Below are 20,281 nucleotides of genomic sequence, written 5' to 3'. Positions count from 1 at the left end.
CCTTGATACCGACAAATTGGCTTCAACGTTCTGGTACACACACCTCTAAATCGTTAGAGGCCAATTTAAAGATCTCAGGGGCCGCCTCCTGGGCTCCCAACTGGCAACTTGGAAGATGTCCAGAACTTGGGGAAGCAATGAAACTTGGTGGAAAATGGAGGCAGTGGGTGATGGGCATGTGTTTAATTTTTAAACTAGCAAAACTGGGGACTTCGCGGGCACCCTGTAAAGATTCCCAGCCCTGAAATTAATACCACTAATAATACTCTGCCAGTTTTTTTGTTTTGTTTTGTTTTTGATGGAACACGGTAACTTTGCCTTATTTTATTAATAAACAGACACCTTAGTGGCATGTTTCACTTATGGGTATTTTGGTTCCTAGTATTTAAAATACAGTCACAAATCCAATCATGGGAAAAATGCAATAAAGGGGCGACAGCGAACACGTATATGTACGAAGTATCACTTAAAAGCATTTATTACCGTCGGTGTGTTGGGTGGTGCCGGCCAAAGTGCGGCTGTGGTTAATGTACGTCGCAAGACCCTGAGCGGCTGGAGTCGCACTACGCCCCGGACTCGTCAGTCAGATCACTGGGCACCTCACGCTCTAAAAATGGCGGCCGCGCCTCTATCCACCAGAGAGCACGACCCCAGAAGAACGTCACGTCACCAGGGCAACGACGCTCTTGCGTAAGGGCGCGACGCGGGTGAAAGTTCAGCGCTGACGCTGTGAACTCCGGTGCCGCGTCTGGGCCCAAGGTGAGGCCGGAACCCAAGCGACTCCCAAGATTTCCGGCTAGGCGAGCGTTAGCCCAGGCCTGGGAGCGAACGAAGCGCGCCTCTCCCTGCGCTCGGCCTCGCCTGGCGGGCCGGAGGCTGGACGCCCAGACGCGATCTCAGGCTGAGGGGCGGGGCGAGCCGAGCGCCCGGCCCTCCCCAGAACACCCGAGCTGCGTTCCGCGCTGGGTGGCGCCCGCTGGAGTTGACGTTAGCCATGGAAACAGGGAGCGGGTCTCGACGCCACCGCGGTAAGCTGGTTGCCCCGGCCGCCACAGCTCTTCTGCCTCCGCGTTCGGACCGCAGGCAGCCTCCCGGCGGGAGCGCCCTATATGGGTTTACCTGCAAAAACGCAGTCCCCGGGATGCCTTCGCATCGCCTCTTCCTTCAGGTGACTCGAGGTACGTTAGATCCCCGACACCCACCTGGGAACTTCTTGGTAGCCTTAATTTCCAAGGCTGTGCAGAGTGATTATTGCACTTCTTAAGACGTGAGATGAGCTCAGTCGCTAGGGACATCAATCTGGTGTGATTTTAATTTTCTTTCGTAAGGCTGCGTTAGCCCGTTGAGTTTTAGCATTTTATTTCTAAGAGACACTTGCGAAATGGAAGATGGCCCTTTCAGTCTTAGTTTAGGGATGGCTTTGTTACCCCAATAAAGTTTATACACTATGCCCCTTACTACTGTGTTCATTCTCTCTCTATCTCCCCTTTTGCCCCATAGTGGTCAAATCATGGACCCCTGAACAGGAACAACTCTTTCCCCACTGATCTGCATCCTCTCTCCGCAGCCCGCTGTTTATCAAGGACCAACATTTACTTCAATGAAGTCTACTCCATCAGAAGTCACTTACCAGGGCTCTGAATTGATTTTCTCTCTTATTCAGCTGTATATTATTAGGTGGATTTTTCCTTTGTTAGCTCATTCCTGCATTTAGGGCAAAGACCATCCTTTATATTATTGGGTGTCTACTACCACCTATGCCAAATTTCCAAACCGTTATCATAGCATCCAAAGCCAGTTCAGATGTTGCCATTTTAGTAATTTAACTGTTTGGGCACCTGACCATTACTTTAAAATTTCCTACTTAAAGAGATGCCTGCTAGTTATTAACTGCCACAGAAAATACCACGTTGGGGATCTTTTCTGTTTCGTTTTCTTTTGTAAGAACTTTATTGAGATAAAAATTCACATTCCATACAATTCAATTTTAAAACATTTTCATCACTCCCAAAAGAAGCACTGTACCCTTTAGCAGTCACTCTCCCTGCCCCCGGTCCTCACTGTATCCACCAGCCCAGGCATACCCTAATCTGTTTTCAGTCTTTATAGATTTGCTGGTCCTGGGCATTTCATATAAATGGAATTATACAATATGTGGCCTTTTGTGATTGGCTTCTTCCACTTAGCATTCTGTTTTCAGGGTTCATTCATGTTGTATCATGCATCAGTACTTCGTTGTCATTTATAGTCTATTACTATTCTATTGTATGGATATATTACATTTTATTTCATCTGTTGATGGCTGTTTATGTTGTTTCCATTTTTTGGCTATTAATCATATTTCTACTATGAATGTTCATGTATAAATTTTTGTGTAGACTTATGTTTTCATTTCTCTTGGGTAAATACCTAGGAATGAAATTGTTACATCATATGGTAACTCTATGTTTAGCCTTTTGAGGAACTGCCAGACTGTTTCCAAAGCAACTGCACTATTTTACATTATCACTTGAGGGTTTTGATTTCTCCATAACCTCGGCAGTACTTATTATTGTCCGTCTTTCTGATGGCCAGTCAAGTGGATTTGAACTGATATCTCATTGTGGTTTTGGTTTGCATTTCCCCAATGAGTAATGTTGTTGAGCATCATTTTGTGTGCTTATACTAGCCATTGGTATATTATCTTTGGAGAAATTCAGATCCTTTGCCCATTTTTAAATTATTTGTTTTTTCATTATTAAGTTGTAAGAGATTTTTCTATATTCTAGATATAAGTCCCTTAACATATATATTTTTTGCAATAATTTTCTCCCATTCTGTGAGTTGTTTTTGCTTTCTTCATGGTGAGAACCTTTTCTTTTAGACAGTTTCCCCCCTTGTGTTTGTTTTTGTCTTATCAAGCAGTCCTACCTGCCATGGCCATGCTGACTTAGCTAACAAAAGCTTCCTATTTTGACATTTGTAGATTTCTCTTAGGCCCACCTTCCTCTGAAGACCCTTTTTCCAAATTTGTCCTTCTATTTCTTAATTCACAAAATAAACTTCCCTTTCATATGTCAATAGCTTGGTGTGATTGAAAAACTCTGTCTTCCTCCAACTGACATTATGTGTTGGTTCAGTCACTTAATATCACTGGTTCTCAATTTTACTTTCTGTAAAATATATTGATTTATTTCTGCTAATTCATGTCAGTGGTAGACTTCATTCGCCTGATACTTGATTTTGAAGGAAGAGCTTATTAATCCATTTGAATTTATAATGGCTAAGATGTGTGAGGTGTGGGAAGGGTAGATTGGGATAGGAGCAGAAGTATTACTGGCAGTGCTGCACATTTATGATGCTCTGCTGTGACCTTTGGCTATTTCCTACCATCTTAGTTTTCTGTAAGTAATGGAATGCTATCAGTTCATGTTCTAGTGGTGTACATTTGGGAAGTGTGAATCATAGAACCAACAACTCATCGTTCCACCTGGGAAGCATTGCCAGTACATAATCTGCAATAAATAGATCCTTTGAGCTATCTAATCACCCCTCCCATCCAGCCAGAGTTTTCCCTACATACCAATTCCTGTGAATTTACAGAAAACTCTTAAATTGAAAGACCCTTCAAAATCTGGAATTTGAAAAATTACCATTTTGTATAGCCAAAGAGATGTTAACGTCCTTGTTCTTTTTAGGCACTTGGGTAGATTTTCCTTTTACCGGTAAGGGAGGAGTGTGCTTACTACATAATCGATAAACTAAAACACGAAATGTATTTTTCATCTTTAAGCACCAAATGTCTTTCAAAAGACTCTTCAAGAATCTAGCTGTTCATCCATGGCATAGCATTTGGTTCAGATCCCATAGAGTATTTTCATAATTACAGGGGTAACTATCTTTGCATCTGTAGATTCCTATTAGTACCCTCAACAGTTAGTACTTGGCTATCTAAAAAGTACACATATGTGTTCTGGTGATGACAGATGATTTCTATCCAGAGTAACTGAGAATTAAGTTGTTTCATATCTTGCCAGATTTAGTAAAATTTGACAAGTATATTAAAACATAATAAGTTTCCTGAAAGTACAACAAAACTATAGTTGAAGTACAGTGCAGAAGTGCTCAGTAAATATGTGTGGATTCAATATCCTCTCACACCTGTTAGGATAGCTGTTATAAAAAACAAAAGATAACAAGTGTTGGGGAGGATGTGGAGAAATTGGAAGCTTCCCACTGTTGGTGGGAATACAAAATGGCACATCACACAGAAGTAGCACAGTGCTACTGAAAACAGTATGGGGAATCCTCAAAAAATTAAAAATAGAACTGCCATGTGATCCAGCAATTCTGCTTCTGGGTATTTATCCAAAAGAATTGAAAGCAGGATCTTTCAACATATTTGCACTTTCATGTTTACTGAAGCATTATTCATAATAGCCAAAAAGTGGAAGCAAACCAAGTGTCCATCAGCTGATGAATGGATAAAGAAAATGTAGTATATACATAAAATGGAATATTAGTAAGCCTAAAAAGGAAAGAAATCCTGCAATATGTGACAACATGGATGAGCCTTGAACACATGGTAAATGAAATAAGACAATCATAGAAGGACAAATACTGCATGATTCCACTTACATGAGGTATCTAAAATCATCCAAGTCCTAGAAACGGGGAGTAGAATGATGTGCCGGGCGCTTGGGGGAGGAATAAATGGAGAGTTGCTGTTTAACAAGTTTTAGTTATACAAGATAAATAAGTTCTAGAGATCTACTGTACAACATTGTGTTGCTAGTTAACAATACTGTATTGTACATTTGAAAATTTAAGAGGGTAGATCATATGTTAAGTGTCCTTGCCATAGAAAAAAAAAATCTAACGTAATAGAACAGAAAATAAATGTGTGGATTCAATGAATGAAATCAACCAACAATAAAAACAATATGCTAGATTAAAGAAAAAAAAAGTAACCTTTGCTAACCAAAATCAGGCAATTGCTAAAACTTCTATTTCTAGGAATTCTTTTTGCCAAATTTAGAGAACTATAAATTCAGTATAATTCCCCAAAACTGCCACTTTTTGTCATCTCTTTCTTTGTTTTAAGGTATTTTCAGGCTGATATTTTGCATGATTACTGAGTTAAAGTTTTGGTAACTAAGTCTCCTTTCTAGGTCATTGCTAAATTGATCTCTGTTTCCTACCCTTTTGGATAATGGGTAAGAAATGTGGCTCAACTTCCAAAAAAAGTAACATTTCTGTGGCTATTTTGTTGGCCTGCTTTCAGAGTAGCATATGAAGAAAGCATATGGCCTAAATGATTGTTGTGATGCCACCTTTATCCCTTAACTTCTCTTTTCACAGCTTTAAAATTTTTTTCCCTAAGCCTTGAGCCATTTTTCATTTTAACATGTTGGAGGTAGCAGCCATATAAATGCATCAATCTGTCTTTAACAGTCTTTCAGAGCATATGCCAAATTCTCATTCAGGGAGTTAGTTTTAATTATTCTGATTTTATTTTTTCATGCTACTAATCCAGATTAGAACTTAGAAGATCTCTCTATAGAAATGTAACTGTCATTTCATACAAAGAAAATATTTCTGAAGTATTCCAGGATCTGTAATTAAAGTTTAAGTCAAACAGTACCAATTTATCATAATTTTTGCCTAAGTGAATTTACAGTATCTGTCATGTAATCCTCTTTTATCCTTAAAATACTAGAAAAAACAACCTGATGTACTTGCTACCTATCAAATTTCCATAATTTTTTTTCTTGTGTACCTTTGTTCATGACATTCCTCCTTAACTGGTATATCTTTTTAACTCTACTTCACCTAGCTAAATCTTTAAGGTTGTGATTGAAGCCCAGGCCCGTATTTCTGAAAGCAGTTTCCATGAAACACTGCACACATGATCTGTTATTAGATATCAAGGGAAAAATGGGTTCCAAGGACAAATAAGTTTGGAAAACTCAAATGACATATTTTAAGCAGATTTGCAGTGGTATTTTTTTTAACTTGAAGATGTCTCAGAGTCTTTAGTCTGCTGATATCCATTGTGACTCTTCAAGATTACAGTCTGGTATATAGTTTCTCAAACTTCTTTGACCACAGACACCTTTTCAAAAAACATTCTGTAGGGCAAACAATCCTGTATCCTTCAGCCTTTCTTTTTATATTCCATTAAAATAAATCGCCATCCCAGTGTCCTCCCCCATTCTCCTGAGGCTTCTTGAGGGAACTTATACCCTTCATACTTTTTCGTCTGCCCTCACTTTATTATCGCTCCTGCCTTATTTTGCCTCTTGTGTCTGCCGTTCTTCCTGCTTTTCTCTCCCAATAAGAACTAGCTGCTCCTTCCTGGTAATGAAGGAGATTAAAGTGTAGCATAAGACAAGGAGCAAATTAAAATTGGACTTCTGACATGTTAAAATCCTCTAGCCATTTCCTTCTCCATGGGAGAAACCCAGCCATGTTTCTCCCTCAGGCCCATCCTGCTCCAGTATTACTGGGATACTATACTGCTCTAGGCAAAATCTTCTCTGAGCCAATAGTACTATCATTAGACGCCATTATTTTGTCCATAAGAAAAATAAATGAAGATACTTTCCAAACATTTAAAAACTGGGAATAAAGAGTTTATGGGTTTACTGTTTTGAATGGGGCAGGATATGCTGGAAGAAGTTTTCAAAAACAGTAAATAACATCCAACTTCCCTTTTAACAACAATATTTAATGTTCTCCAACTTTAATCATCTTACCTAAGCTATGCCAGTAATGTACTAAATACATGCCTTTCTGTGCCAAGGTACAGTATTTTACTAAATATTATGGAGAATCAGAAGTATCTCAAGATTTGGCCCTTACCCACAAATAACTTAATAGTAGAGAAAAGAAAAACATTTGAAAAGATAACATGTAAAGAGATGAACAATACAAGAACTGCCCTCTGTTGATACATGTTACAAGATGAGTACTATGAACAAGCAATGTTTTTGACACACAGATAAGAGAGAGGCATAGTTTGGTCTAAGTGCTCTGCAAAATTTTCAGAAAGGATTAGACTGAATCTTGAAAGTTGAGTAAGATTAGTAATTATGGAAGGAAGAAGAAGACATCCTGGGCAAAGGAAACGGTATGAGCATAGGCACCCAGAAGGCCACAGGATGTGTTTGCAGGGCATGGGTTGAGAGTTCTAGAGGATATTTGATACTTTAAAGAAGTGTCAAAATGTTATATGTAAAATACACACAAACACAGCCTAATGAGTATGACTTCTGAAATTTTTTACACTTATACACACCGAATAACCATGTATACAGACAAGTGTGTGTACTTCTTTTTTCTAATACAAATGGGATCATCAGTGTGTTTATTGTACTTTGCAATATATTGTGGGCATCCTTCCATGTTTCCAAATCAACAGTAGATCGTGAGAGTATTCCACTGTTTGGAATATAATCACAGAGTATTCCATCAAATGGGTAAGAACATTTAAACTAAATTTACAAAAGACTCAGAAGTACTAAAAGGTTAATGAATATGGGTAGTAATGTGCAGCTAGATAATCTAGTTTATAAAATATCTTCAATTTCTGTATTCCTTTCCCAGCGAGCCATCTCACCTTGTTCCTCACTTGCCTCAGTGGAGAAGGAGTGGCCAGCTTTTACCTAACTCCCTGGGAAAATTTCAGGTACATCTAGATTCTTCAAAATGCTCAGGCCAGCCATCCAAGCTCGATTTCCTGTCTGATAGCATCATCCATAGATAATTGAAATCAGAATCTTTACCCACACCCATAGGAGCATGTCCTTACTTACCTATGGCTTGTACTGAACAAGCATATCAGTACAGTACACTGACATCACTGACATCGGTACAGGAGATATGCTCATTCAGAGGGGAGGGAGGCAATCTTTTCATTTTCTGAGATTAAACCATCAACCATTAAGGTTCCATTTGGCCCTGCGGTTCTGTTATTTTGTGAGTACTTGCAGGGCTGTCTGTCATGTGAGTAAAAGCTATGACTTTCTATATAGAGCTAAGGCCAGTAGCTGGAAGATACAAGGTGATAAGTGTTTAAAGTATAAAGAATTTCCCAAAAGTATAGCAAGAGGTGCTCTAAGGTAGTAATTCTTAGTGATGACCAAAAAACCTTTTGTGATACCCAAAAGCTCCCACCATGGCTGATGTTGTTGGGTAGAAGTGACTTGCAGAAAGACTCTTTTAAACTGACAGGAAGAAAGGTTACTTTAAGATGGCTTTAAATTCTTTGTGTGTGGTAAAATACACAGAGTGTAAAATTTACCATCTTGACCATTTCTAAGTGTACAGTTCAGTGATACTCAGTGCATTCACATTGTTGTACAAGCATCATCACTGTCTCTCCCTGTGATTCTTTTCATCTTGTAAAACTCTATACCATTTAAACAGTAACTATCCATTCTCCTCTCCCCTCAGCCCATGGCAACCACTATTCTGCTCTCTGTCTGTGATTTTGACTACTCTAAGTACCTTGTAGATTTATATAGTATTTGTCTTATTGTGACTGGCTTATTTCACTACGCATAATGTCCTAAAGTTTCACCCATGATATAGCAAATTGCAGGATTTCCTTCCTTTTTAAGGGTGAATAATATTCCATTGTATGTATATACTAAATTTTGCTTATTTATTCATCCTTTGATGAACACTTGGTTTGCTTCCACCTTTTAATTATTGTGAATAATGCTGCTGTAAACGTGAGTATGCAAATTATTTCTTTGAGACCCTGCTTTCAATTCTTTGTAGTATATATCAAGAAGTGGAATTCTTAGATGATATGGTAATTCAATTTTTAATGTTTTGAGGAACTACCATACTGTTTTCCATAGCAACTGTACCGTTTTACCTTCCTACCAACAGTGCACAGGGTTCCAATTTTTCCACATCCTTGGCAACACTTATTTTCTGGGGTTTTTTTTTTTTTTGATAGTAGCTATCCTAATGAACATGAAGTGATATCTCATTATACTTTGATTTGCATTTCCCTAATGATTAGTGATGTTGAGCATCTTTTCATGTACTTATTGCCATTTGTATATCTTCTTTAGAGAAATGTCTATTCAAGTTCTTTGCCAGTTTTTGAATTAGATTGTTTGTGTTTCTGTTGTTGAGTTTTAGGAGGTCTTTATATATCCTGGATATTCATAACTTATTTTTTTCTCCCATTCTGTTAATTGTCTTTTCACTCTGTTGATAGTGTCTTTTGATGCACGTGATTTAATTTTTGTGAAGTCCATTTTGTCTATTTTTTTCTTTTGTTACCTGTACCTTTGGTGTCATACCCAAGAAGTCATTGCCAAATCCAATGTCAGAAGCTTTGTCCTATGTTTTCTTTTAAGAGTGTTGTTGTTTTAGGTCTTATACTTTAAAGCTCTTGATCCATTTTGAGTTACCTTTTGTATATGGTGTTAGGTAAGGAGCTAACTTCATCCTTTTGCATGTGGGCACCCAGTTTTCCCAGCACCATTTTTTGCAGACTGTTCTTTCCTCATTGAATGGTCTTGGCACCCTTGTCAAATATTTGACTGTATATGTGGGTTTATTTCTGGACTCTTTATTCTATTCTATTGGTCTATATGTCTGTCTTTATAAAGATGGCTTTAAACTTAATTTTTCATTTCTAACTTAGTATATGACCCCTGAGGTAATGCTTCACTAGCTGATCTTGTTAACAGGCAACTGTTTTTCAGAAACAGGAAAAGGGAAAGTTGAAGAGAACAGAATCCATATTATTTGATCCTTAGTTTTTTATGACCCTTAAATGAAAATAATCTAGACTAAAGCATATATGGGTCCTATTATTATTTCATGTTTTGCTAGTTCTGGTAGATTTTTTTTTGGAAACTGACAAGATAAAGAGAGACTAAAAATTGAGTCATGAAATGGTTTGCATGTGGTAACATAGTAATAATATGCTTAATAATAAGCATGTAATCTGACTCTTGGAGTCTTTTGGTTTCCAGTTCATTGTCCTTCCTACTGCATGTTGAGCTGCCAGTGGCTTTTTATTGAAATGCTACTATTTTAGCAGGGTTTGACTTTTTAAAATATCAGAAAAGCCTAAGTTTACTATAATTGTTAAGTGATGTGACTAACACTTAGTATTTCTATTTTCCACTTCTATTTCCATTTCAATTCAAAGGAATTATAGAGAATATCCTTATTTTATAGAGCAGGGGTTGGCAAACTATGGCCCACAGGCTAATCTGGCCCATAGCCTGTTTGTGTAAATACTGTAAAGTTATATTAGAAGACAGCCACTAATATCCACTTATCTATGGCTGCTTTTCTGCAACAACAGCTGGGTTGAGTCATTGTAACAGAAAAATATTTACTATTTGACCCTTTATAGAAAAATTTTGCTCACCCTTGTAATAGAAAAGTTAAGAAACAAACAACAGAAGCACTCAGGGAAATGATTGGTTAAACCACTAGCAGATTTGAGTTGAGAGTACTGGCTTTTTGAACTTTCCTTTGACCTCAAAATCTGAAAATGTGGGCTACTTAAGAAATTCCAAGTTTATCTAAGTTCCAGATAAATTAATAGTGAATATGACTTTTTTCCAAATAAAAAAAAAGTACTTAGCAACTATTTGTTTTGTGCCAAGTATGTGTCAGGCAATGGGAAGGAGCTAAAGAAGTGAAGTTACAAATCCTGCACTAAGGAACTAACTAATGGAAATATGGGATTTTTCTCCCTCATGTTTTAAGTATGATATTTTCAAATAGTGATTTTTTTTTTCTTTTTCTTAGAGACCGCTGTGTTACAGAAAAGGATGTGACTTTCAGAATAATCCTGAGTGAGAAGGATGAGTCCAGATGTGCCTCTGCTGAATGATTACAAACAGGACTTCTTTCTGAAGCGTTTTCCACAGACTGTTCTTGGAGGCCCTCGACTCAAGTTAGGCTATTGTGCCCCTCCTTACATATATGTTAATCAGATTATCCTTTTTTTGATGCCATGGGTTTTGGGTGGAATAGGAACACTTTTGTACCAGTTAGGCATCCTGGAAGACTACTATACAGCAGCACTTTCAGGTGGACTAATGCTTTTCACTGCATTTGTCATCCAGTTCACAAGTTTATACGCCAGAAGCAGATCGGTGACAGTGGAAAGAATGCTGACCACAGATATCTTAGCAGAGGAAGATGAGCATGAATTTACAAGTTGTGCTGGTGCTGAGACCATCAGATTTCTAATTCCTGGCAAAAAACATACAGCCAATATCTTTTTTCATTCTGTTCTTGCTGGCTTAGTGTGTGGTCTTGGAACATGGTATTTGCTCCCGAATAGAATAACCCTGCTGTATGGCAGTGCAGGAGGCACTGTTTTACTATTTATCTTTGGATGGATGACATTGTGTATAGGAGAATATTCATTAATTGTAAACACAGCTACAGAGACTGCAACTTTCCAAACCCAGGATACTTATGAAATCACTCCTCTTATGAGACCTCTTTATATTTTTTTCTTTGTTTCTATAGATCTTGCACACAGGTAATAAGCTATCAAATACTTTATAACTTTATTTTTAAGCATACATAGTAAGAGCACTCTCCTTAGTATTAAAGAAAAGAATCTATGAATTAAAAGTCACCAAACCATTGGGTGATAGGTTGTTTTGATGAATAATCTCATAGGACTAATCTTTGTTAAACATTCATACTAAAGCAGTAATTAAATCTTGTTGAAGAGTAAAAAGAAAACCCTTTATAAGATAAGATAAATAAGCAAAATTTCAATCCTGTGTTTTACTTTAAATAAGGAGCTATGAATCTGTAAGATAGCCTGGGTGAAACCTGTGAAATGAGATGGAACTTTCCTGTGAAGGGAAAATAGAGAATTTAAAATTTATACACATAAATGTTAATGCACAGATTGAGTGGATTTAAGATGAATAGAATAACTTATTTAATTTTGTTATAGTAATTATATAGAATATTGATTTTTTTAAAATCAATTTGCTATGGAAGAAAAATAGAAAATAACAATTTTGTTTTAGGAATTCCTTTTTTAAAAAATTATTTATTTATTTATATTTATTTATTTTTGGGTGTGTTGGGTCTTCGTTTCTGTGCGAGGGCTTTCTCTAGTTGTGGCAAGCGGGGGCCACTCTTCATCGCGGTGCGTGGGCCTCTCACTGTCACGGCCTCTCTTGTTGCGGAAGACAAGCTCCAGACGCGCAGGCTCAGTAGTTGTGGCTCACGGGCCTAGTTGCTCCGCGGCATGTGGGATCTTCCCAGACCAGGACTCGAACCCATGTCCCCTGCATTGGCAGGCAGATTCTCAACCACTGCGCCACCAGGGAAGCCCCGAAAATAACAATTTTAAACAAAATTATTTGATGACTTCTTTTGCTTGCCTTTTCTAAATCTGACATTTCTTTCTCTGTTCCTATAGATTGCAGCTTTCTCTATCACAGGTAGAAATGTACAGGCACCACTTTATGGACTGAGTGTTTCTACCACCCCCATTCATATATTAAATCCCTAACCCCCAATGTGGTGATATTTGGAGATGGGGTCTTTGGGAGCTAATTAGGATAATGAGGGTGGGGCCCTGGTATGATGGGATTAGTACCCTTATAGGAAGACACACTAAAGAGCCTGATTTCTCCCTTCAACATATGAAGATGAAATGAGAAGGCAGCTGTCTTGAAGCCAGAAAGAGAGTTTTCACCATACCCTGATCATGGTGGCACTCTAATCTCAGACTTCCAGACTCCACGTCTGTGAGAAATAAATTTCTGTTGTTTAAGTCACCCGACTATGGTATTTCATTATGAGCTGGCTAAGATTTTGATACCAAGAAGATGGGGTGCTCCCATAACAAATACCTAAAAGTGTAGAAGCGGCTTTGGCACTGGGTAATGGGTAGAGGCTGGAAGAGTTTTGAAGTGTGTGCTAGAAATGTGGACATTAAAGGTAATTCTGGTGAAGTCTCAAGACAGCAATGAGAGCATGTTATTGGAAACTGGAGGAGAGAGCGATCCTAGTTATAAAGTGGCAAAGAACTTAGCTGAATCATTTTCTAATATTTTATGAAAGGTAGAACTTGAGAGTGATAAATTTAGATACATAGCCGAGGAGATTTCTAAGCAAAGTGTTGAATGAACAGCTTGATTTCTCCTGACTGCTTATAGTAAAATATAAAAGGAGAGAGATGAATTGAAGAAGCAATTGCTAAACAAAATGGAACTGGAACTTGAAGGTTTGGGAAATTTTCAGTCTATCCATATTGCAAAAAATGAGAAAGCATGTTCTGAAGGGAACACCAGGGGTGTGACTGGACTGTCGCTCAGTGAAGAGTTTCTGGGATTATAAGAGCAGAAACACTTCCAGTTTGAACTAAAGATGTAATGGATGAAGGCTATTAAAGTTATTAAATTTGACAGGACAGGGATATTAGAGCTATTTGATGGTGAACATGGCGCTTTTCTTAAGCACCAAATGATCCCAAAAGTGATTCAGAGATTATCAGGTTTCAACAAGCTAGAAAGCCTCTTTTGGAAGCCTTGGGGCTGGTACTACCCTGCAGAGCTCTTGGGGTGGGACCCTCACCTAGAACTTTTTGGGTGACGTTGCTGCCCTGGGGGCCTGGAGGGCAGAGTATGAAACCAAAGAGGATTATTCTACAACCTTAAAATCTAATGGAATTTGCCTTGCCAGATGTTGGACTTTTTTGGGGACCTATCACCCCTTCTTTCCTGTTTCTCCCTTTTGGAATGGGAATGTCCATCCTTTGCCCGTCCCACTACTGTGTTTTGGAAGCATATAACATTTCTGGTTTCACAGGTTCACAGCTGGAGAGGATTTTGCCTGAGGATGGACTTTAGAGTTGATGCTGGAATGAGTTGAGAATTTTGTGGCTGTTGGGAAGGAATGAATGTATTTTGCATGTAAGAACATGAATTTGGGAGATCAGGGTGGAATGTTACGGACTGAATGTGTGTGTCTCTTCAAAATTCTTCTGTTGAAGCCCTAACCCCCAATGTAGTGATATTTTGAGAGGGTCTTTGGGAGGTAATTAGGTCATCAGGGTGGCCCTAGTTCCTGATGGAATTGGTGCCCTTAGAAGAGACACCAGAGAGTTCCATCTCTCTCCCTTTCTCCACTATGTGAGGATACAGTGAGAAGTTGGCTCTCTGCAAGCCAGGAAGAGAGTTCTCATCAGAACCCAATCGTAATGGCACTCTGATCTCAGATTGTGAGAAATAAATTTCTATTGTTTGAGCCACCTAGTCTATGGTACTTTGTTACGGTAGCCCAAAAGAAGACAAGGCATTTAAAAATATATAGCCAGTTTGTGTACTGAAACTGACTGATTCTTAGATGTCTGCAATTCCTTAACTCTTAACCTCTTCTAATTGTGCTACATTTATGGACCAAAGAACACTATAATACCCTTGTAGTTCTTCACCTAATCAAATATTGTAAGAGGAGAATTAATTTATGGAAATTCTATTGTAATTGATTTCTTAGTACCACTACCATTTACTAACTATAAAATATATTACAATTAAAAACTTGATTTTGAAAAATTAGCAATAAAATTGAATTTAAATGTATATGTATACGTTTGACCCCTTTTGAAAGATTTATTTATAAGATTCTTATTTTCAGAATATAAATTTTTGAGTTACTATCTCACTGTGCCGTTTCTGATATAGGAAATTACCTGCTATAAAACATCTTTGCATTTAAATGATGCCCTAGGTTCTTTTAATCTTTTTAAAAATCTCAGACAGTTAATTTATAATTTGGTTACCTTGACTCATTACTCATTTTTCATTTCTCGATAAAAGAGCATAAAATTTTTTTTTTTACTATGTTCAAGTTGGATTTAATATACAGTTGTAATGTTTACAGTTTAATAATTATAAAAAGATTTTTTCAACTATAACTAAAAGACAGAGGCAGTCCTCAAATCTATTTTTAAAGAAAATATGAAGTTTATATAGAAAAATTGCCTCCCATTTCAATTTTAGAAAAATTTTATCTTCTTATTAACAAAATAATAATCAAGATGTTCTTTATGCAGTAGTAGGTGTGATACTGCATATAAATACTGTATGAAATGTGTACTCTATTCGAATTTGGAGAGTTGTCAGATATGTCAAGTTGTATCTTAATATTCTTTCAGAGAATGTGAAAGTTGAAGAGACAAGCCCTACAGTGTAGTGATCTTTTCTCTTCCTGCATTCTTTAGTCTACCTAGTACAGTTGTATATTAATAATTTTAAATGACTTTTTCTATGCATTTTTATCAAAGACAAGTGTGAAACCTTCAGTGCTTAGTTCATAGACTCTCAGGAACTGTTTGAATGAATGATGCATGTTTATATCATCTTAGCCACTACATATTAGGAACATCTTTTTCTGGGCATGTGGATCTTATCTTAGTGAGTGTACAGAATTTGAAATATTTTTATGGTTGTTAGAAAAACAGTTTTTTCTTGCGGGCTTAGTTTTTTTTGCTCTAGAGAACTACTGTTACGTTATCAGAAATTTTAGGATTTAAACATTTTTCTGTTGTAAAAGAACCACAGTAATCATCTATTTGATCATCCTGAGTCATACACACAGGAAAGTAATCACAATGTTTGATTATTTCAATTATGTATTCTTATATTGTGCTATCCTTGTGTATAAACACTTTTCTGTACTATTGCTTGTTTAAGAACAAAAAGATTGGGGGGGTAAAATAGAACTTGGGTAACATATATCCTAAGTAGACATTATTTTTACACAAATTGTCCTTTCCTTGAATATGTTAGCAAGAGAAGTGTTGTCTTTAAAAAAACAAAAACAAAAACTGTACAAATCTACATGTTTTCCTTGACCTTCCTATGGCTTATTGTGTGTGGTTTGATTTTCTTTTTTGTTACTGGAGTGTTTTCTTCTCAGAATGAAATGAATTTTATTTTAAAACTACACTACAGAAAGTATTATCCTCTAATTTAGGATCACATTGTTAACCTTGTGTTCGTTAATTCTCTCTGCTTATAAAAATTTGAAGGACATACATTATAAAGCAGAGTGCATTAGCTGGCATCGTCCTGATATCTGTGTAAGGAAGCACATTATACCATTATTATAATCATAGTTGCTATGCATTTGCTTCTCAGCTATTAACATACACTTAAGTGGATAAATATTAGTTGCCTTTCTCCTTGACTTTGATTCCTAGCAGCTCAGATATTCAAGTACAATTCTTATGCTATAAGTTTTGAGATTTAGTTTTCTCTTTTGAAAGTTGTGTTTGGAACTCTGTAAGTACTACAGCGTTGTTGGTTTCCAGGCAAGGTGTTTGGCTAACCTTATTCCAAAAACTTAGTAACATATTGATAATGTTTATTCCTCTGTGCTTTAAAGTTTTTGTTAAATTATTTGAAACAATTTGATAATGTTACGTTTAACTGGTAAGTGCTGTACCAAAAACCAGTTTCTCCACTTAAGATAGAAGCCTTCACTAATTTATGAGACTGTGTTGTACAAGTTTGTGTTCTCAAATCCATACCACTGTTTATACAAAATAGAAACAATATTATATGTTTGTTAAATTCCCAGGCTAACCCACAGAGACATGTTCATAACCTAATGTTGCTGACCTCTGATTTTAAATATACTGACTTCAAATTCCAGGACCTGGGAGCAAGACAGTACAGGAGAGAGTAGGAAAAAGAGAAGAGCTTACTCTCTTTGCTAGCTACTAAGATATGAACAGCAGGAAGGCTTTGGCTTTCCCAGGGTTGCTTGCAATTTTAAATTTAAAATTTTTAAACTCTATAGAATCATTGGTGGAATTGCAGCCAATGTAGTTTAAAGATTTAAGGGAGAAATATTTTCGCCCTGTACTACACTTGTATACAGTTGAGTACTTGCTGGTATAGGGGAAGGACAGTGGTCACAATTTATGTTTTTGATCTTTTGCAATTTGGGACTAGGACCTTCCTGTAAATATTCTTTTGTTTCAGGGCAGAGGTGGGGTGTAGAGGGAGGTGTATGTGTTTTGTTTTTCCTTTAAAGATCTTCTTCTATTTATTGTTTTGTATGATTTAAATATTTTCTTTTTATCGTAGGTTTATGGTAAATATACCAGTTCTAGAACAAATGAATCAGATTTTGCACATCTTGTTTATATTTTTACCCTTTCTGTGGGCACTCGGGACCCTACCCCCACCTGATGCACTTTTCTTATGGGCAATGGAGCAGGTTTTAGAGTTTGGCCTTGGAGGCTCATCTATGTCAACCCACCTACGGTAACTATTTTAAATATTAAAATGATATGTAATTTATTCTCAACATTTTTTCTTTTCAAGCAGATCTTTTTTTCCCTCTGCAGGTTGTTAATAATGTTCATCATTTCTACTGGAACAGCTGTAACATCATATTTCATTCCCAGCACTGTTGGTGTGGTTCTTTTCATGACTGGACTTGGATTCTTACTGAGTCTTAACCTAAGTGAGATGGTTTTTGGCTTCAAACACAGTGTGACCGGACACAGAGTTGGAACCAAATCTAAGGCTTTACCCAACAGTTCAGAAAAACAGTTTACTTGGAAGGAATACCTTTTCTACAGCATTGTATTAGTCTTGGCTCTCTTAGAAACTGGTTTGTTGCATCACTTTGCTGGTTTCTCACAGATTTCCAAAAACAGTCCCCAGGCTATTGTTGGCTATATTTTGATGATATTATTTATAATACTATGGATACTTAAAGAAATTCAAAGTGTCTATATCTTTGGAATTTTCCGGAACCCTATCTATCCAAAGCATGCGCAGACTGTGACTTTATTCCTAGAGAAGCAAACAAAGCTCATGAAGATTGGTGTTGTCAGACGGATTTTGATAAATCTAGGTAGGAAGACAAATATTAATAAACTTGTATTTTATCTAGGAAGTGTATAAAAATATTATGGAATTCCTGTATTTGTATAATGTTATACTGCATACAAGTGTTTATTCTTTTATGTTTTGGTTTATTTATTGGTTTTTTTAACTCATTGCTTAAATGTGCTCATAAAAATACTCATAGGCCAAAATAAAATATGGTAGAAGGGGTTATTTTGCCTTCATTAAATTTGTCTCTTTTTTTGTTTGCCTTAGTGTCACCTTTTGCTATGATAGCATTTCTTTCATTGGACAGTTCCTTACAAGGACTCCACTCTGTGTCTGTCTCCATTGGATTCACAAGAGCTTTTAGAATGGTAATGCTAATATGCACTTAATAGTATTTTCCTGTTCCCAAATTTAATTATGATTTTGTTTACTCTAACAGTTTACTTAGATTATCAAATTCTGCTTAATAAATTGGTAAATTTGTGTACTGCAGGTATGGCAGAATACAGAAAATGCTTTATTGGAGACAGTCATTGTATCAGCAGTGCACTTGTTGATCTCCAATACAGACATATGGTGGAACCGAAACCTGGATACAGGAATCAGACTCTTACTGGTAAATATATTTTTAACAGCTTTAATGAGATGTATTTCATATACCATAAAATCATTCACTTAAAGTGTAAAGTTCTGCGGTGTATATTCAGAACTTTGCAACCATCACCACAATCTAATTTTAGAATATTTTCAACATCCCAAAAAGAAACCTCATACACATTAATAGTCATTTCCGTTCTGCTCTCCATCTCATCTACTCCCTACTCCAGCCCCAGCAACCATTAATTTACTTTCTGTCTCTAAGGATTTGCCAATTCTGGACATTTCACACGAATATGATTATACAGTATGTTGTCTTTTGCATCTGGCTTCTTTCTCTTACATGTTTTCAAGATTCATCCATGTTGTAGCATGTATCAGTATTTTATTCTTTTTTATTGCTGAAAAATATTCCATTGTATGGATATATCACATTTAGTTGATTCATTCATTAAATGATAGATATTTAGGTTGTCGCCACTTTTTGACTATTATGAATAATGCTGCTATGAACATTCAAGCACAAGTTTTTATATGGACATGTGAGTTCATTTCTGTCAGGTATGTTTACCTAGGACTGGAATTTCAGTTATGCACAAACTTTATGTCTTAACACTTCAAGGTATTGCCAAACATTTTTCCAAAGTGATTGCACCATTTTACATTCTCACCAGCAGTGTATGAGGATTCTAATTTCTCTACATTCTCACCAACAGTTGTTGTCTAACTTTTTCATTATAGCATTTTCATGGGTCTTTTCATGATTTTGATACTGCATTTCTCTGAATACTAATGATTCATCTTTACATATGTTTATTGGCCCTATGTGTATGTTTTTGGGGAAGTGTCTATTCAAATTCTTTGCCCATTTTTACCTGGGCTATTTGACTTCTTATTGTTAAGTTTAAGAGTTCTTTATATATTCTGGATACAAGTTCCTTGACAGATATATGACAAGCAAAAATTTTCTCCCATTCTGTAGGTTGTCTTTAGCTTTCTTGATAATGTCCCTTGAAGCAAAAAAGTTATAATTTTGATGAAATTCAATCTATTTTTTCTTTTGTTGCTTGTATTTTTGGTGTCATATCTAATAAACACTGCCTATTCAAGATCGTAAAGATTTGCTGTGTTTTCTTCGAAGAGTTTTATAGTTTTAGCTCTTACATTTGGGTCTATGATCTACTCGGAGTTAATTTTTGTATATGTTATGAGATAGGGTTCCAAATCCATTCTTTTGTATATGGATGTACAATGGTTTCAGCATCATTTATTGAAAAAGCTATTCTTCCCTCAATGACTTTTCTTGGCACCCTGCCAGAAATCAAACAAATGTAAGGGTTTACTTCTGGGCTCTTATTCTTTTTTCCATTCATCTATATTTCTATCCTTATGCCAGTACTACACTGTCTTGATCACAGTAGCTTTGTAGTAGGTTTTAAAATTGGGAAGTGTGAATGTTATGACTTTGTTGTTCTTTTTCAAGATTGTTTAGACTATTCTGGTACCTTTGTGTTACCATAGAAATATTGGCTTTGGCTTTTCAAGTTTTTCAAAAAGGCATCTGAGACTTTGATAGGGATTGCCTTGGATCTGTAGATAAAATTGGGAATATTGCTGAAGCCGAGCAGGACCCTGTGGGGCTCCTGGGCACAAAAGCCTTTCTGTGTTCCCTTCCCTGAGTTCCAAAGGGCAGGTTCAAACAGTTGCTAATCGGGGAAGGGAGAGGATGGAGAGACAAGTGAGGAGCAGTCAAGAAACAATAGTGCAGCCTTGGGAGCAGGGTCCTGGTTCCCGCTCAAGGGATACACATAACAATATCTTTG

The 20,281-nt window shown here is 36.8% G+C and overlaps 1 protein-coding gene across 2 annotated transcripts in view; it reads left to right on the top strand.

The window, feature by feature from the left end:
• Window positions 1-718: 718 nt before the first annotated feature.
• PCNX4 (pecanex 4) overlaps window positions 719-20,281 on the top strand; it is a 43,029-nt gene continuing 23,466 nt past the window's right edge. Inside the window, exons 1-7 of one of the 2 annotated variants that reach the window (XM_068544608.1) lie at window positions 719-1,178; window positions 7,588-7,669; window positions 10,774-11,518; window positions 17,103-17,282; window positions 17,366-17,880; window positions 18,129-18,229; window positions 18,355-18,477. In XM_068544608.1, the coding sequence (XP_068400709.1) occupies window positions 10,830-11,518; window positions 17,103-17,282; window positions 17,366-17,880; window positions 18,129-18,229; window positions 18,355-18,477 (1,608 nt within the window). In that variant the 5' untranslated portion in view covers window positions 719-1,178; window positions 7,588-7,669; window positions 10,774-10,829. The remainder of the gene's footprint in view (window positions 1,179-7,587; window positions 7,670-10,773; window positions 11,519-17,102; window positions 17,283-17,365; window positions 17,881-18,128; window positions 18,230-18,354; window positions 18,478-20,281) is intronic. The other variant, XM_068544599.1, reaches the window with a different exon arrangement.

Source organism: Eschrichtius robustus, chromosome 1 (assembly GCF_028021215.1).
Source record: "Eschrichtius robustus isolate mEscRob2 chromosome 1, mEscRob2.pri, whole genome shotgun sequence".
Taxonomy (NCBI): domain Eukaryota; kingdom Metazoa; phylum Chordata; class Mammalia; order Artiodactyla; family Eschrichtiidae; genus Eschrichtius; species Eschrichtius robustus.
Note: the sequence above shows the minus strand (reverse complement) of the source record. Positions and strands in the feature narration are given on the sequence as shown.